An 18885-nucleotide genomic window follows, 5' to 3' on the forward strand; every position below is an offset into this window, starting at 1 on the left:
GTAGTATAGTTGCCCAAATCTGGATAACACACCAACCCACTACAGCTGAACAGACCCTCCTGCTAGGAAATCACAATCAACCATGGCTTGTTGCTCATAATGTGAAAACCAGATCTTTATCTCGAGATACTTGTTCCATCTAACCCATTACTGTTTTTCCTCACTGGCAATAATTTTCCAGTCTTTCCCCCTCAGCCTTCTTCCCTGAGATCTCTTTCACTGGAGATACTGGGATCTTCTGTATACAACTTTAAACATGTGCTTTACCACTAGAAATGGATGTGCTGCTCCAAACCATATCAGATTGGCTCATAAATCTGCTATTTTAAAAGACTACACTTATTTTCCAATCCAGTTGGAAATTTAGAAATTAAATGCAGCTCTGCAGGCTTGCCTACCACACCTCTCAAATTATACTTACTTCCAACCTCTGTTTGACCCCAAATACATGGTGCCAAATCTGAGAACTGAATTCAGCTTCAATTCAGCTTGTGGGAATGGGCAGCAGTGCCAAAGTCCAGTGGGCAGCAGTGCCAAAGTCAAAAGAAGCAGGTCCAGAACATTACTAAAAACTGCATATTTTAGCTTAAAGCATTTCCTGCAGGAGCGAGGAATCTCTTTCAGCCCAAGGACAGAATCTGATTTCAGAGAAGCTTTTGGGGACACACTGGAGTGTTTGGTGGAAGCAAAGGCATTGGTGCTATGGCCAAAAGCAAGAGTGCTGGGTCTAAAAATGTTCTTTCTTCCAGTAAATAAGTCTTAAGAGAGGCATCGCAACATTTTAGAATGAACACAAATTTGCACAAAAGATGGGAAACTGCCAGATGATCAGTGGCTGGAGGAAAGAAAGTGGGACCATTTTGGGAACCCCAGAATGGCTAGATTTGGCCTTTAAACTTGTGGTTCCCACCATTGCCTTATTCCCAGTACGTTAGCCTTACAAAACATTTTCCACAGTGAAAAATACTGGGAAACAACCAAACCATCAGCAATTAAGGAGCGGTTAAGGAGCCAGGGGAAAGAGGAAGGCTGTCTGTGGAAAATTACAGGGCCAAATTAGAACCTTAGGTGACTAGATTGGGCTCCATACTCATCCTTTTTAGCCTTTTTTTTTCATTAGAGTAGTTTATCACATCTAGGCTGCAATCCTGAGCACATTTACAAGGAATAGATCACATTAAATACTTTGGGACTTATCTCTGAATAAACATGCACAGGACTGTTAAGCACTATTCATATGAAAGAGATTTTCTTTACTCTTCTTCATGCCATTTTCAGCCTTTTTTTAAATTCAAGGTGACCAAAAACACATCTGATATTCAAGATGTGAATGCACCATTGATTTATGTAGGGACATTATAATATTTATAGCCTGTGGAAGCAGCAGGTACAAGGTAAAAGCTGAGTGGATCACAGATAGCTTTGGATACTTTGGAAACAACATAATGTTGTTCCATGTATATTATTATATTCATGATAAAATACATTTTTCATGATATATGTAACTGAAGAGTCACCCATGGCTGCAGTCCTATATACAGAGCTTACTATTCTACATATTGGATTATGTCCATGTTAGGGAGACAAGTTACTCTCAGTAGGGTCTATTATACACATAAAGGGTAAGGCCTTTTTTTGCAATTTGTCCAATGATGAAATGATGTGATCACAGACACACCAAATCTAATTTTGTATTTTTCTAGACCTATCTATCTCCAATAATCCTTTAAGAGAAAAGGGATGAAATATAGCTATCCAGGAATTATAGTATAGAGGTTATGTATTAAAAATGTAATCATCATAATTGTCATCTTTTAAATATTTTACTTATAAGAGATCAGCAGAGTAGTTTTACATTTTTATAACTAAGTTGACTATACATGAGCTTGTCAAATCCAAAGGGTAGGCATTTAAAGGTGCAATCCTATACATGTTTAGACAGAAAAATATCCTACAACTCCCATGTCTAAACATGCATAGGACTGTATCCTAGGAAGCTTCAAGAATTTTTTTCCCTAAAAGGGCAGCAAATAAAGAGTAAATATACAGACAAAAGTACCATAAAATATTAGTTTTGTTGCAATCTATATAAACAATGTATTTCCCAACAAATTGCATCATTTAATGGGATAATACATTGCAATTTTAAGATATTTTTTTAAAAATTATCATACTAAAATGTAAGAGTTTGACTGAAGTTCAGTTATATTTTTAACAGATGTGGGAAGAAGCCATTGCCTTGGGCAAAGAACTTGCAGAACAATATGAAAATGAAATGTTTGATTATGAACAACTCAGTGAACTACTGGTAGGTCTCTTTTTAGTTCAGTGTAAATTAATATAAGCACACATTGATTGAGGAAAATAGAACTTTTAAGCTTTAAAATTCCAGTAAGTAGCACACTGTATGCAGCTATTGGAAAATTGGTTGGCTACTGATTAACTGGATAGATTTCACAATGAATTAATAGAGGAATGTGTTTCTTTCAAAAGTAATAATTGCTATATTTTTAACCTCAAGTAAACTACAGCCTAAAACTGTTAAAATGAATTGATTTCGAAGTATAACCATTTTCCAAGTAATATTGATGTTGCTGCTGGAAACTTATACAGTAAGTACTATATAGTGCATTATTTCCAAACTAATATTTATTTTCTGCCTTTATCTTGTTAATTTCCCCGAAGAACTGCCCAAAATTGCTTTTTTTTCTATTCTTCCATCCTCTTTTATAGGAGTGAGATACATGGTATCTACATGTGCTAGAACACAATGAAACAATACTGTGACTGCAATGTTTTCCTAAAGTGGACCAAAGCCATGGTCTTCCCTAATCTGCATGCATTACTCTTGCATTTTCACTTATCTCAGAAAACAGCTCCCTTATGGACTCCTGTATACAGATGATTGAATGGAAACTAGCTGCATCCATTTAAAGCAAGAACTCTTCTGTGTTTGTGTAAATGATATTTCAGACATAATGACAATTTCTAAACTGCTGTGTCCATAACTTCCTTCTGATGCTGTTTGCATATTGGCACTATTCTTTTGCTGACAAGTGAACAATTGTTGCTCCTATTGACTCAACTTGGGTTCAGTTTCTGTCTTATCTTGTTCTCTGCAACCAGGTAAAATTGCCCTGCAGTTTGAGTAAATGTTTTATAATACTTTTAGAAGTATTCAGCAACTGAAGAGGTTAATAGGAATCTGAAGACAGTTTACATTTGTATTAAAGACTTCTGAAGTTTCACTGGTAGCTCATGCCTGTTTCAAGAGCAGCATATGCAACAAAGAAAGATGTAAATTGTTGCTGCTGAACAACTCATAAAAAATTTGCAGCAAATGTCCTTTTGTAGTTTCTGCCAGCCCTGTGAATGAGTAATTACAATCCATATTACTCTTTGAATCAGACAAGCGGTAGGAAAATATATTGTTAAAATAGCACCTTGCTATGCATACAGCATATTCTACCTAGAGTGTATGTGTATACTATGGAGAACTGCACATCCTTGACAAAAAATTACTTAGGCTCCCATCCACTACTTATATATATTATTATGCATATTATTAACAAGCATAAGTTGTTGTAAGGCCCTGAAAACTGCCAAAAGAGGACACTTAAGTTAATTAGGCTGTGATTTCTGAATTGGCAAACCATGATTTTCAACAGCAGCAGAACTAGAAAGCATGGTTTAAAGTGCATTCACAAACCATAGTTTATGCAGACTGTGCTTTTGAATGTCATTAAATTATAATTACAGCCATTTCCCCATTCCTGTTCCATAGAAACACAAGTGCTAAATGCAAATCCAAGACTGATGAGCAGCTCTGCACCATAGTTTGGCTGTTTATAAGTGCAAACCATGGTTGGATTCCAAGCTACACTTAATGCAAACCATCTTTTAATGTGATGTATCAGTTGAACAAAAGCTAAAGTGCAAACAGTGCTCAGGTGTTTTAATATTTCCTTCAAATGAAGTGTCCTGCCCACCATTGGAATGCAAGCGACAGAAAAATCCTATATGGCACTGAGTCCTTCTGTACATACAACCAAAGTGTCTTAGAACAATTGAGGGAGAAGTCACAGTCAAGTTATGCATTTGCAAGTGTCCTTGAAAAATGTCAAGTTAACAAAATTCTATTTTTTCAACAAGCTCCTGCAAGAAGGCACTATACGTATTGATCATAAGAAGTATGCAAAGACCTGTGTATGACTGTTAGGTTTCACATCCTCTTTACATTCTAGAACAGTGATGGCAAACCTTTTAGAGGCTGAGTGCCCAAACTGCAACACAAAACCCACTTATTTCTCGCAAAGTGCCAACACTACAATAAAACCTGAAAACTGAGGTTTTAGTTTAGAAAAAACAACTCACAGCCAGTCCAAGCAAAATATATATACCCTAGGCAGCACACTGACCAGCCATGCGAAAGCTCGGACGAGTTCTGACTAATGAGTAATGGCTCGTGATGTCTTTGCCTAGTGCCACTTCTCCTTTCCGAGCATGTGCATGGCCCCTATGTGCGCTGTTATCCAATACTCGGCTGCTGGACCAATGCTGGGGTGACTTGGCTCGTGTACTGACAGAGAGGACTCTGCGTGCCCGCTGTGGCATGCATGCCATAAGTCCGCCACCCCTGTTCTAGAAAATGTAAATGGTGGAAAAGCCAACAGGGTCCTTTCCTCCGCCTTGCAAATTAAAATATAATAATATTCAATTAAATAGCTGTTTAACAATTCAATAACTTTGCTGCCCTTGCATGGCACACAAAAACATTTGCCAGAGACAGCTGTTTTGTTATCCTAAATTATCTGTGGCTCCCTTGATATTCAGTAATATGCAAATAATAAACTGTGATATAAAATTGGGTCTCTTAGTCATGGGTTGTCAATTTGTTGTTGTATTTATTGTTTTTTGCTTTCTAAATATGATTATTTTGTTATTCCTATGTATATTTTTAAATTTGTAAATTCCCAGAGACTCCAAATGGCTATGGGATGGTATAAAAGTGTAACAACAACAACCATAAAATTACTGATTCCAGAATCTTTGGTGATAACTGTTCAGTTAGTAGTATAGAGTTTTAATCACCAAAATTGTGAGAAATAAGAATATATGTCAAATCTTGGCTAGCATGCATTCTGTAGCAATTTCCAAAACCAGGGAGAAATCATTAAATATGTCAATATTTTCACTTGAGTACAAAGGATTACAAAGAAATGGAAAATAACATTTTAACAAGAAAATACTATTCTTCTTCATGGTCTCCATGCAAATCACACACCAGTGGAGCTTGACACACAGCGCAGGCCTCATCCAGTGGAAACTTCCAGAGCTGGTCGCCATGAAGTGGGCGAGAGCCAGAACCGCCCCACGCCCTAGTGGTACATAGGCGGTACATAGGCAGCGGCTCCCGTCCATTCCCTCAGTGCCTGAAGACCACTCTGTCCCAGGTATATGAGGGATCCGAGCATCATGTATGGAGCAGTGATCATGCCCTGCCCTGGCCCATATGGGGCAGAAGCTGCCGATAGCCAGCAGGGCGGAGGGTGGGTTGTGTGAATACATGGATGACCACTCAAAGAATGACAGTTACAGGTAAGCAGCCTGCCTTTCTCCGAATTGGAAGATTTTTTTTTTCATTTATGTTTTTTTCCCCATACAGAAAAAGCAAGCACAATTCTATGAGAACATTGTGAAAGTAATCAGACCTAAACCAGATTACTTTGCTGTTGGATACTATGGACAAGGATTTCCAACATTTCTACGGGTAAATGTTTTTCAGCTCTTGATCTGTAACTGAGGGATGCTATATTTGAAAATGTCAATCTTTTCATTCTCAAAACATGTCTGAGTGCAGCATGTTTCCCCCCCCCCGCAAGTACTACTATGTATCTATTCTTCACTCTGTTGTTTTATTTAAAAGAAACTTGCCTAACACTGCATCTATGCCTCTGAATCATGTAATTATCAAATACTTTAAAAGTATAGAATGAAACTAGTGTTCTTTAGATCCAAATTACTAAGTGTGCAAATGATTCAAAGAAAAATATTGGTTATGGGGCGGCCTGCTTGTGACATACAAGAACATTTCCCCCTTCCCCAAGTGAATTAATCCATCAACTAGTGATAAGGACTTTCATGTTGTCCAGTGTATGCTATTTCTGATGCCAGAAGATCAGCAGTGGGATCTGATTATTGATATTGAACTATAAACAATCTTACAAAATTAAAATACACAGCTGTCTACTCAGAGCACTATATTTGACTGTTTTAGACATAGTAGGAAACTGTGGTGCAGTATCCAAGTAGCCAGTGTGCAAGTGGGTGTCACTGCCATTTCTTCTGCAAATGGAACTGGAAGAACAGGATGGGCTGACAGCTCACACAAAGGAACTCAATCAACTTGATCTGGAAATGAGCATCTCCTCTTACATTGGGGCTTCCTTAAAAAAAAAAAAAAAGGATAAAGGTTCCCCTGCACTTGCATGCTAGTCATGTCCAACTCTGGGGCTGGTGCTCATCTCAGTTTGTAAGCCGAAGAGACAGCATTGTCTGAAGATGCTTATGGAATCATGTGGATGGCATGACTAAATGCTGAGGTGCATGGAATGCTGTTACCTTTCCCACTGAAGTGGTACTTATTTATCTACTTGCATCCTAAAGGAAGTGTTAAATCCCCATTGCACAAACCATGGGCGCTGTTTACAGAATGGAATGGGTGGTGGCCCCTGCTTGTGGAACAAAATCAGCAGTTGGTTCTGCTTGAAGAACAGAAGCAGCAGTGGGCCCCAGTGCCAAGTGGCCTACTTGGATACTGCCCATAATTTCTCCGTATGTGAACAAACCTCAAGTTCATGAGCCGTGAGCTCACGTGCTCCCCCTCCCAACTTGGTTTGTTCTGACAAACCATAGTGTAAGCATACATAAGCACAGTTCTCAAATTTGACATGGAACTGTGGAGTTGATGTAGGTGGAAATGAAATGTCTATTCTCCACATGGAAACTTTATGGAGGGGAAGGGAAATATGTGAGGCTCAGGTGCAGGCCAGTGCATCCTCTGAAGTAGCAAAGCATAGTCTCCCATTTTATCTGATCTGATCACAAAATACCATAGAACTGAATTTAAGGAAGCAACTTCCTTGGCATCCGTTGCCATCTGTTCTGTATGAGGCGTCTCCAAGAGTATGTGAAGTACACGGGAACTGGATTATTAACACAAAACTGTCTGAACTAGAGTATTGTGTGGGGTAGTGTTTGATAGTTCAACTCCTGCTTGCAACTAAATGCAACAGGAGCTCCGGGCTTGTGCAGCACTGTACCAGGGAAACCTGACAAGCTTCTGTTTCAACCTCCTGACAGAACAATGCATGGAAAAGTTTTAACAAAAGTAAAGGCAGTTAAATTTATCACATTTCCCTGCTTGCTTTGCAAAAGCCGGTGTGCGATTTCTTATGTATTTTGTCATATATGCACTGATTGACATACAATACACATTTGCTTCTGTGGGCAGGATTAATTAGTGATCTAGAGCTGTGAAGTACAACCTAGTAGAGAATCATCAAGAAGACAGGTAGCAAAGCCATCCTGAATATGTGGATCAAAAGGATCTGAGTTAGATTACTATGCTCCAGCTTCTCTGTGATCTATGCAGTGAAAGGCTGGAATGCAAAATAAGAGTACTGTTCTAATGCATGGACAGAACCCTTTTCACTGGTGGTTAACAATGTTATGCTAATTCTTTAAAAAGAAAAAAAAGTAACAGCAGAAATTGCTGGAAAACAAAACGGGAAATATGAAATGGGTTTGCATATCAACATTCATGTTACACTTCTACAGAATTGGGGATTCTATAGAGCTGTTATGATGCAATATATTTAACACAATATCTGGTATTTAAAAGATTGAAAACATCAGCAAGCTTTTGAGTTCCCCAGGGCTCTTAACCAGGCAAGATATCTGGGTGGTATATAAACACAATAAATAATATAAATAATTATATTTATATAATTATACTAGTCAAAGTATATTTCTGTCCCCTATTACTTTGCAGCCTTTTTATATTATCTGATTAAAAGACCTCGTATAGATTTCAAAATTTTGCAATTTTTTGGTATGGTAGCCTCCAAAATATTGTAACACTTATAGCAGGCCTAGTGAAATTTGTGACTGTAGGGCCCACTGAATTTAGTGGATCTATGGTAACTGTCTAGATTGAACCCATAGATGCTCTCTGCATTTTGAATTTGACTGGCTTTGCTGAAGTGGAAGAAGTCATGTAAAGAACCTGTCCCCACAAAAAGTCACCTATATGGAATGTCCCCTACAAGGATTTACTTTTCAACACCCATCAGATCACAATTGTAACATATGCATTGGGTCAAAACAGCTGCCCAAAATTCTAAAGTCTTCAAAAATTTGAATATTAATATTAACTATGCCAAGTAAATATATGCAGACTTGGGTATTCATTTATATAGAATCTTATTTTCTGTTGTTTTCTAGGTTTATTAAAGCTTTAACATTTTTAGAAATAATCAAAGAAATTTCTAAATCTACTTTGCCAGATTGTGCTTGTTTTTTTAACTGAAGCTATGATGGACATAAATTTTGTCATTATATATTTGTTTATAGAACAAAGTTTTTATTTTCCGAGGAAAAGAATATGAACGCCGTGAAGATTTTGAAGCAAGGTTGTTAACCCAGTTTCCCAATGCTGAAAAAATGAAGACAACATCTCCTCCAGGCGAAGACATTAAAAACTTCCCTGGCCAATGTATCCTTTAAAAATTCTATGCATGCTTAGGCAGGAAAAAAGATCTACAACACCTGTGCTGTTTGGGACATGCTGGGAGTTGTAGCCCTTTTTTTCTGTTTAAACATGCATAAGACTAGGACTACTCTGAGATTCTGTAGTGTCACTGCACTTCATTGGTATTAGTACTTCAGAAATTTCCTGCAGGCATAATATTAACTTTGCATCATTGCCATTCTTAACCCTACAAATCAGATATTCAGTGCTTTACTGTAAAGCCAAAACTCGATTTACCGGCAAAATTTCACAAACCAGTATCAGAGCAAATATTAAGGTACTGCCATTTAATATAATTATTCTTAGTGATTTCAGGATAGTTTACTTGTTGGATGCATTCCCTGATACAGCCTGACAAAATGGTTGTGGTAAAGGAAAAGTGGAATAGATGGAAAGGATTAAACGAACAGTGGGCAACCTCAGCCCAGGAGCAACATCTGGAGTCTAAATGTAGTTCTTCATTGCTCTCCAGGAAAGGGGAGTTGGTGCATTTCCCATTCTAACTGCTGGAATGCCTCTTCTTAGTCTCTTTCAGTACAAGTTATTGACAGCCACCAACCCAGTTCTAGGCTTGTCTACTCAGTAGCTAATTCACAGAAACTGATTAATCCACAGAAACACAAGCCTCAGGATTCTACACCACCTCCTTTCAAGACCAGTTTAAATGCCTTGTCTTTAAAAATATTTTGCATGTTAAAGATTTTAAAGAGCAGCCTATTTAAAAAGTAAACGCCTTTACATCCCTTCTGTCAGAGATAAGAGCTAGGCTTTGTGTGCCATGGTAAAGAAAGGCTTTCTTCAGCACTATGCTAGAAAATCCAGGCTTTTCTTTCAAATCAGTGAAGAGATGGGCAGCTCATAGGCTGGATGGGGAATTTTTGTGTGCCAGAGGTTCCCCATCACTGTTCTAATTGTAGGGTTGTTAGAGTGCATGAGATGAGCACAGTGACTCCTCTTCATCTATTGCCAATCACAATTTCACTAAGGTATTTGTGACCTATTTAAATAACCAGGTGGTATACAGTGGCTATCATGTCACACTAGGGAAACCCAGGTTAAAACCCTACATAGTTGTCAAGCTCACAAGGTGACTTTGGGCCAATCACACACTCTTAATATAATCTACCTCACAGGCTCATTGTGAGGAAAAAGGAATGGGAGAATAGAATTATGCATGCCACCTTGATATTTGTAGAAGATAATTAAAATGTTAATAAAAATAAAGGCATATGAAATAAAGCCATGTGTGCAAATAGTGTGTCCATCTTTCTGTGCCAGAAATTGAGATAAATATCTGTGGGCAGGTGGGCTTATAAAAAATGCTGGGGCCACAACCTTTCCGGGATTATTTGCAAGGTTACTCCAAGCTTTAATAATTAGCATGCTCCAATAACAGGTTCTTCTAATAAGGGTTTAGGTACAACACTGTGGCATCCCATCATTTGTCTGTGGGGCCATATGGTTCTTCAGATTTCAAGACCTTTACAGGCCCCTCAGAGCAGGCATACGAAGAGCCATACTGGCTGCTTCTCTGAGCGTGCAAATGCACATCCACACACACCATGGGTCTTTATCTGGATAAAATGCATGGGGCGAGGTTGTTGAGAGCAGAGTTTGCTGTTATCATGCCTCACACAGAGTTTGAAGGCTTTGATGCATCTAGGGCAGGGACCAAAGGGTTACGTCCTCAGTTAGCTAGTTAGAGATGGCTGAATAACACATAAAGGTCACCTTAAATCACTCCACAGCTTCTGTAGCAGCTAGTTATTTAAAATCTCCTTCTGAAGTGCAGGTATCTGTTTTTTATACATTATCCATGCAATTGTTTATTACCCTCCCCCCACTTTTTTTCTAGTTTCTATAGGGTGAATGAGGTTCAGCGATTTGAGTATTCACGGCCAGTTCGAAAAGGAGAGAAAAACCCTGACAATGAATTTGCGGTAGTTTTTACGTTTCTATTATATCTACTTGATTTGTCTTCATCACTTGAAACAAATTTCCACAGGTTGTTATGAGTATGCAAAATTTAATTCTTGGGGATATGAATAATTTAGTATGGTATACCAATCACGTTAAGTTGTTAAATGTTTCTTTGTTTGTTGGATTTTTATCCAAGGCTCCCTGGGGGATTACAAGTTTAAAAATATATATCATAAAATACAGCTAAAAATAACAATTAATAAAGACTTTGTCTTTTAATGTGATGAACACAGAATGTGTCAACCTTGCAAATGTTTTTGGATTACTTGAAAGCTGTTTGCATTCACTTAAGGTTTCTATTCAGATTTAACTCCTGTCTTTAAGGCAACAATAATGTTTTCATATACTCACGTGGTTGATCTTGTGGTCAGTAAAACTTAAGTTATATATCCAATTATACCAATATATTCATGTCTGCCAACATTAGCTTTCTTGTTCATTTGTTTTAGTGGCAAATGCCATGAAACTATCCAAGGCATTTGTATTTGGTTTCACGAAGGGACAGATGCTGTTGAGTCTGTCCCTATTATGGGCCAATTTTAAGCCACATTCTTTGCAGGGAGAAGAAAATAAACTTAATTGGAGGGGGACTCCAATTAAGACACTAAATGCATATTTGCATCTAATTTTCAGGCTTCTAAATTCCAAATTGCATTGAAAACAACCTGTTAAGGAGTGAGCTTAATAGGATCAGAGGAGGAATACAGAGGAAACAAAATGTTTTCTCTCTTCTGACATTCTGAAGTTGGTATTGGTACCAGTTGAGCCCTTTTCTTTTCAGAGCAGTTTTGTGCTTAATTTCATAGTATCTTGAAGATAACAATTTGCAGAAGATACCAGGAGCTGAAAGACTGTTGTGTACCCTAGGTGTATGTGTGTGGGTTGAGAGGGAGAGATGAGAAGACAGTTCAAGCACATACATTCATCCCCTTCTGTATGCATAAAGGGGTTCAGTACAAGGAACTGTGAAGTTGATTCTATTAAATTAGATGCAGATGGATTCCTCCTGCACATACAATTAAATCAACTAGGTTTTATTTTATTTTATTTTATTATTTTATTTATTTGCCTAAAATGGTTTTGGTATCTGAATATTTGTTGCTTGGGTTTTGTAATAGTGGAAAGATAAATTATGGGTAAGGCAAAACTCTGTCCATCTATTAACATTCTACTTCAAATCTTTTTCTCTTAAATTTGCAGAATATGTGGATTGAGAGAACAATTTATGTGACAGGATATAAATTACCTGGGATTTTAAGATGGTTTGAAGTCAAATCAGTTTTTATGGTAAGATCAGTTCAGAAGATTCTTTACCAAGGTCACTTAATCACATAGCTTCTGCTGCTTTTTTTAGCTTGAACGTGTACAGTTTGCTGATGCTTACATTCTCTGAATACTTGTGATGTTGATATTTTAGCCTATGTTCTCATCTATTCTTCTACAGGATTCTCTGGTATGGGCCTCCTGCCCATTATAATGTAATAGATAGTAGAGTTTATTTTTTATCACACATCTTATCTCATTATAAAATATTCTTTTACAATGCAATTCCACCCTCCACTAGATAATCGTAGCCTTCCATCCCATGGAAGATGGAAAGAACATAGAGGCAAATGTATCCTTCATGTTCTTTCTGTATTGAAAAAGACTTGTCAGCTCGTTTCAAATAGCCCTGGTGCATAAGGAGAAGAGATGGAGGTGTTACCAGGATGTATCACCCACCCAGAATATATCACCTCCCCACTCCAACCTCAGAGTGTGATTCTGAGGTTGGAACTGGGAGTCTGACTTCCCCTCTGACTGGCTAGATTCTGTCTTGCAACTGTTGGATTCCTGCAATCAGTCATACATATTTTACCATGTGATGTGCGATTTACCTCTTAACTAAATATTCATCTTGGAATGTATTCTAGGAATGCTGTGAACTTGATGCACAAGTAGCATTAAAGAGTTAGCACCAGAGTCCTACCTTCGTGGCAGTCAACGATTAGATCATTTACTTCATTTTAATTTCCAATTATTTTTTTTTCTTTCAGCGAAAATCCTTAGGGCACAGCCCAGTGAGGATCCCCGTAAACCTCCTAATTCAAATGGTTGTGGGCCTCCTGCATAGGGTGAAAGGAGCACAGAGACACAAGTCACTTCCTGGCCCCTCCCACCCCACAAAATATGGAAAGGGTTATTTCGGCCATCTACATGGCATGCCTTAGAGTGGGAAGGTGGTGGTGCCTTCCTCCTCCCCTCCTGCCACCCCCAAATGCCCCCCACCCCCCTTTGAAGTGGTTGTTGTGAATGCAGCAGAAGTGCTCCAAACTAAGGGCCCAGCTATAAGGGCAGAGCACTTTGCCTGTCATGGAGCTGAGTGTCCCAAAGAGTCCCGTGGTCCCTAGGTAAGACAGGACATAAGATTGCACCGCTGTTGAACTTTATGTACAAGAAAATAGGGAGATGAACACACTTAACCTCCTCAGTGTTTTATTTGTTTAAATATTTTGGTGATGCATACACTGTTTATATAGTTGGGACACAAATTGTTACATTGCCCCTTTTTATATCATGTGGATTTTTTTTTTCATATAAAGTATGCTTTTGAGAATATTCTCAGTTCTTCTGTTTTGAAAAATCACACTTCACAATGTAAATGGACCATTGCTCTTCAAATGGACTTTACCTTTGTATTCAGATGAAATGAGCTGTAGATAGTGCAAGATATAACAGAACATGATGCCAAACAGTACTCAATCACTGAATAAAATATGTTCAATACATTTTGCATTTCCAATATATTTATGATATCAATACTAGTTACATTATTAAATGTTCTTTAGTACATCTTATTGGATTAAAATACTTCACTTAAAACTTAGACAAGCTATTTCTGCATGAGACTATTCACTTCTCATTGAACTGCATATAAATTCACCAAATAGTACTTTTTCCATAAGCCTTTTGTAAGCAAGGATTATATTGGCTATACAGCTGAAAGGGACACAGCCAACTTAAATAGTCAGGAAGGCTGAGGATAACATTTGCCCTGCTGGAGGAAGTACAATCGCTACAAAAATAAAATCATTTGTTCCTAGAATGCCTCATCAAATGGAAATGTAGTCGCACAGTGTAATGTTTCTGAATTCTGTGATTCTAAATTTCTTAATTCCCAACAAAAATAATGAAAGTATAGTAGAAAATAAAGTGAAATAAAGTATTTTTATAGATTCCTTACAAAGGATAGGGTGAGCAGAGGGGGAATAATAATGAGCTGTCAGTCATTATAAGTGGGTTGTTGCATGTGTCAACTTTGCCTGTTCCAACCTGACACTATCTGTTTCTAATTTCTTGTGGGTGGGAGATAGGAAAAATATTAACATATATTTGCATAAGACTACCCACGTATTATGCTGTCCAGATTATTTGCAGTTGTAAATTTGAAAATAAGTTAGAAATAAGGATTTAAATAAATACTGATTGAAAGTTCTTATGTCTATCCAGAAAGAATTGTACTGCACCAATAAAATAAGCAGAAGAAACCTATATTTTGCTATTAATCTATATTATTGACTAGTTATGCCAATGCTTTATATCCACCCACTTCCTTGAACTTGAGATACTAATAACCTTGAAGCAAGATTATATTTGGCTTCTATTTTAATTCTATCCAATGCCAAGATAGATGGTGGTCCCTCATTATCATTGAACTCCTGTTTTAGATACATGCTGTTTAAAAAGTAGAAGATAGCATGGCTTCAGTTGGTTAATATCTAGCTCTATTTCTAATGCCTAGATTAAGCAAGACCTTTAATGGACAGAAATTACTTCTGAAATGATAGATATATCTATATGTTACACAAAGTATCTGAAGTATCTAGACTTGAAACATTCAAAGCATATTGCTGAGTTGGTCTCATAATTTTTTATTTACATTTTCATGATATATTTCAGTTCTTCAGGGACCACACAAACCTATGCAGCTTTGCTCAGATGCTTTGCTCTAGACTGGGAAGGTAGCCCTGTTTTGGAAAGTATCCATTAAGTTATGAAAGGGAGGGCAGGAAGTGCTGACAGAATCAGGCTTCCTCCTGGATAAGGAAAGTATTTCATTGAGTGCTTGAGGGTTAGAAAAGGTCCAGTGAAAGAAATGGGCAGGCAAAAACAAGCAGCTGGCATCAAGGAAGGATTCATAGGAAGGATTCATGGGATCAGTAGGAACCAATAAGCAGACACTGAGTTCCCACAGAAGGATTGGAGCAAAAGACAAGGTATGAGAAACAGGGCATTCAATAGGTATTCTGAGCCAAGCCAGACCACCCCCAAAATAGCTTACTCAAGATTGGTGAGATGTAACAATTTCAAAAATGTTTGAGGGCCTTGATTAGTTTTCTCCTGCAGTATAATCAGGTTGTAGATGACTAAAATTGCTGGATGCAGCTGTGTATATGGTAAAATATACCGGCGAAGACCTTTTTAATCAAGCGGCATTTTAATTGTTAATATTATTGGATTTTATCTGGCCAGGGCGGCTAATTTTATATTGGTATTTTGTATTTTTAATTTAATGTTTATATTTTGTAATTTAATGTTATAATTATTTTTTAACTTATTGTTGTAAGCCGCCCCGAGGCTTCGGCGAATGGGGCAGCATAAAAAATGTTTTAATAAAATAAATAAATAAATAAATAAATAAATAAATAATAAAATACCCTGAGAGATGTGCCCTGTGACCCTGTTCATGACCTAGTTGAAAAATGAAACCACACACTCATGTTACACATTCCCTGCACCAGTAATGGCTGTTTCTATGAGTTTGCTTTCTGTAAAATAACTTTGTTGGCCCTGAAAAATATTGTTCACAAGGGTGAAACTCAATCTTTTGGGCAAGTTACTTGACCTTTAGCCATGCCTCCGAAGGCAACCATTTTATGGTAGTATCCTGCACTGTTTTTCAAATTGCCAGACATGCCCATGGGCCAAAAGGTTGCCTGGCTAGATTAGATGATTTAATGATTTAATGACATGGGAGAATAGTTAGTGTAACTGGACATTGTAATGAATCTGAGAAGATGGAGTAGAAAATGAACTAATCATTAGATGCTACGTACTGGGAGGCTGCAGGGACTGCAGGTGGCGTAGTGGTTTAAACCGCTGTGCTGCTGGGCTGGTTGATCAAAAGATCACCAGTTCGAATCTACACAACAGGGTGAGTTCCCGTTGCTCCGTCCCAGTTCCTGCCAGCCTTGCAGTTCGAAAGCATGCAAATGCAAGTAGATAAAAAGTTAGCACTTCGGTGGACAGGTAACAGCGTTCCATGCACTTCGGTGTTTAGTCATGCCGGCCACATGACCACGGAGACTGTCTGTGGACAAACGCTGGCTCCCTCGGCTAGGAAACAGAGATGAGCACCACCCCCTAGAGTCAGGCATGACTGGATGTAATGTCAAGGGGAAACCTTTACCGTTTACCTTTACTGGATGTCTTGTTATCAAGTGGTAAACAATGTTTTAAATAAGTAGGGAGGATGAACTTTGGCATAGTCTCTGTGTATGTGAATATGTAAAGATTCCACCTCTTCAAGGAAAGAAAAATGATCATTTTCTAACCTATCCCAGGAATATTTAAAATTCATTAATCCCTAACATGTTATCTGAGCTAAGAAATCATTCTTAGGCAGATTCAAAACTGGCAATGTAGCAAGTTTTCTGTCTTGGTTTGACTGTCCTTGATATGTTTGATTCAATGTAACTTGAATTAAGGAAGTATGTCATTACCCTCTATAGAATGGGTCCTCAAACTACGGCCCATGGGACAGATACGTCCCATCATGCCCATTCATCTGGCCCGCGCTGCCACCCACCACCCGCGTGCATGCGGGAGGTGGTGGCTTGTTCACTCGGAGATGGTTTAGGACTTGTTGGGAGATCTCCCAGCGAGTTCAAAACCATCTCTGAGTAAGGAAGCCACCGCTGGCCCTGCCTCCCCTGCACATGTGTGCTCGCCGCTGCCTTTTAGCGTAGGCTGGAGGCGGCAGCTTGCTCGCTCAGAGATGGTTTGGACTCTTTGGGAGATCTCCCAGTGAGTTCAAAACCATCTCTGAGTGAGCAAGCTGCCGCCACCACCTGCATTCCCCGTGCATGTGCGCTCAACACTGTCTTGCAGTGGAGGCTGGAGGTGGTGGTTTGCTTGATCGGAGATGGTTTTGAACTTGCTGGGAGATCTCCAAGCGAGCGAGCTGCAACATATGCTTATACTATCAAGGTGTGCATGTTCTCTAACATCTTTGCAGACTATGGACATAGACCAGTCAATATGCAAAATAGGCTTTTTGTTATTCATGTCCATGTTTTACATGACATGAATAGTGCCTAGTGAATGTGTTTTTTCATCTAATGATTTTTTAATAGTCAATGCTTATATACATTGTTTGTCAAGTCATTTTTCACAAGCTTCCCTATTTATTTAAATTCTATACTACACAATAGCCAAAGCTCTCTAGCCAGTGTATAATAATATAGAATAAATGCAATAAAGTACTATATAAAATATAAATAGTTTTATAAACTTCATAAAATGCATGAAAATCAAAACCATGTTTTAGCAACTTGGACAACTAAGACAAGTGTACACTGCTAAGCTTGCTAAAAGTTTCGTTAACAGTATCCTCCAGCCCATAAGCTAGTTGGAGTTAGTAAATGGCTTGGCAAAGAAAGCAGTCTTAACCTAGTACTGAAAAGATGGTAAAGCTGGTGCCAGACAAGCCTTGGAGATTCCATAATTTGGGGGGCTACCACAGAGAAGCCCTGCTCCTTGTTACTATTCAAGCCTCCCCTGGAAGTGGCATTTGCAGGAAGGTATCAGGTGTTCAGCATAGTGTCTAGGTACTTTGTGGTTGGAAGAATGTTTTGTTGGGTATTGTGTCATGCACAACATATTGTGTCATCCAGGTACACTTGATTAGCAGATTTATTTATGAAGATGCAGCATACCGCATTAATTGAGTGTATATAGCTTCCCCCCATTCTTCTTTGTCATGGTATCTGCGCATATGGGCTTTGAATCTGCACAGAGTTCCTACGCATTGCAAAACCCAAGCTTACTAATAATGTTTAAAGGCATTACGTTCAACACTGAAGATGAGCAAGCTAGTGGGAAAATACAACAGAACTGTTCATCATGTTACTTTGCATTCAAAAATAATACACATAGAACAGTTTTTAAAATGATAATTAAGGCAGGTTAGATGTAATCAGAGTGCAGGTGTAGGAGTGACAATTAGAAAGATTTGATTATAAGTGCCTTTCAGAATGTGTTAAGCTACTGATAGTTAGATAGAAGTGTTCTTATGTAAAGTTTATGCAAATGATTGTAATCAAATACAGACTTGCATTTTTAACACATTTTACTTAACCCGTTATCTCTTTTATTCTGCCATAATCGTTGATGGCATGAGCTATAATGCAGAAGATTCCCTTGGACTCATGCAAGAGATTTTGAGCAACTGCATGAATCATCTCCTGAAAATTCTGAGTTTCAAATACTATGCAACTCACCAGCCAGTTCACATGTCACAACAGCAATTCCTGCTGCTGAGTTAACCATACAATTAACTCATAAATTGTGGGAATGAATGTAACATGTGAGCCACACAATTACAATTAAGTCAGGAGTACGCAGGGACAACCCAGGTTGTTCATTTAACCTGGAACCATGATATGCAAACAGCGCAATCTACCTTAATATACAAAGGCCATGATAATATCAAACAACTCCACTGCCCAAGGGATGCAGCCCAGCCCTTTTCCAGTGTCATGACAGAGTGGGTGTGTTGCTCTTTCTTTACATCTGATTCACTGCTTATATATAGAAACACAGTTTAAGCCTATAAATCAAGCATGCGTGTGGATGGGCCAAAACTGATATGAGCAGTGGTTATTCACAGATACAGACGGAAAATGTAGTTAATAGCTTCATAACACAAAGTTATCCAGTGAGGCTGAATGGTGGTAGATTGAAATTGGAAAAAGAAGGCAGTACCTCACACAAGGCATAGTTAAACTATGGAATTTGCTACAAGATGCAGTGATGGCCACCAATCTGGACAG

The 18885-nt window shown here is 38.3% G+C and overlaps 1 protein-coding gene across 4 annotated transcripts in view; it reads left to right on the top strand.

The window, feature by feature from the left end:
- The window catches only part of DOCK1 (dedicator of cytokinesis 1), a 550659-nt gene that overhangs the window by 470348 nt on the left and 61426 nt on the right, over window positions 1-18885 (top strand). For 2 of the 4 annotated variants that reach the window (XM_044445702.1, XM_044445703.1), the window contains exons 39-44: window positions 2219-2308; window positions 5666-5770; window positions 8635-8776; window positions 9011-9089; window positions 10668-10752; window positions 11993-12079. In XM_044445702.1, coding sequence (XP_044301637.1) covers window positions 2219-2308; window positions 5666-5770; window positions 8635-8776; window positions 9011-9089; window positions 10668-10752; window positions 11993-12079 — 588 coding nt within the window. Of the gene's footprint in view, window positions 1-2218; window positions 2309-5665; window positions 5771-8634; window positions 8777-9010; window positions 9090-10667; window positions 10818-11992; window positions 13826-18885 lie in introns of those variants that run through there. The other 2 variants (XR_006416228.1, XM_044445704.1) reach the window with 2 other exon arrangements.

Source organism: Varanus komodoensis, unplaced genomic scaffold (genome assembly GCF_004798865.1).
Source record: "Varanus komodoensis strain SLA01 unplaced genomic scaffold, ASM479886v1 scaffold49, whole genome shotgun sequence".
NCBI lineage: Eukaryota > Metazoa > Chordata > Lepidosauria > Squamata > Varanidae > Varanus > Varanus komodoensis.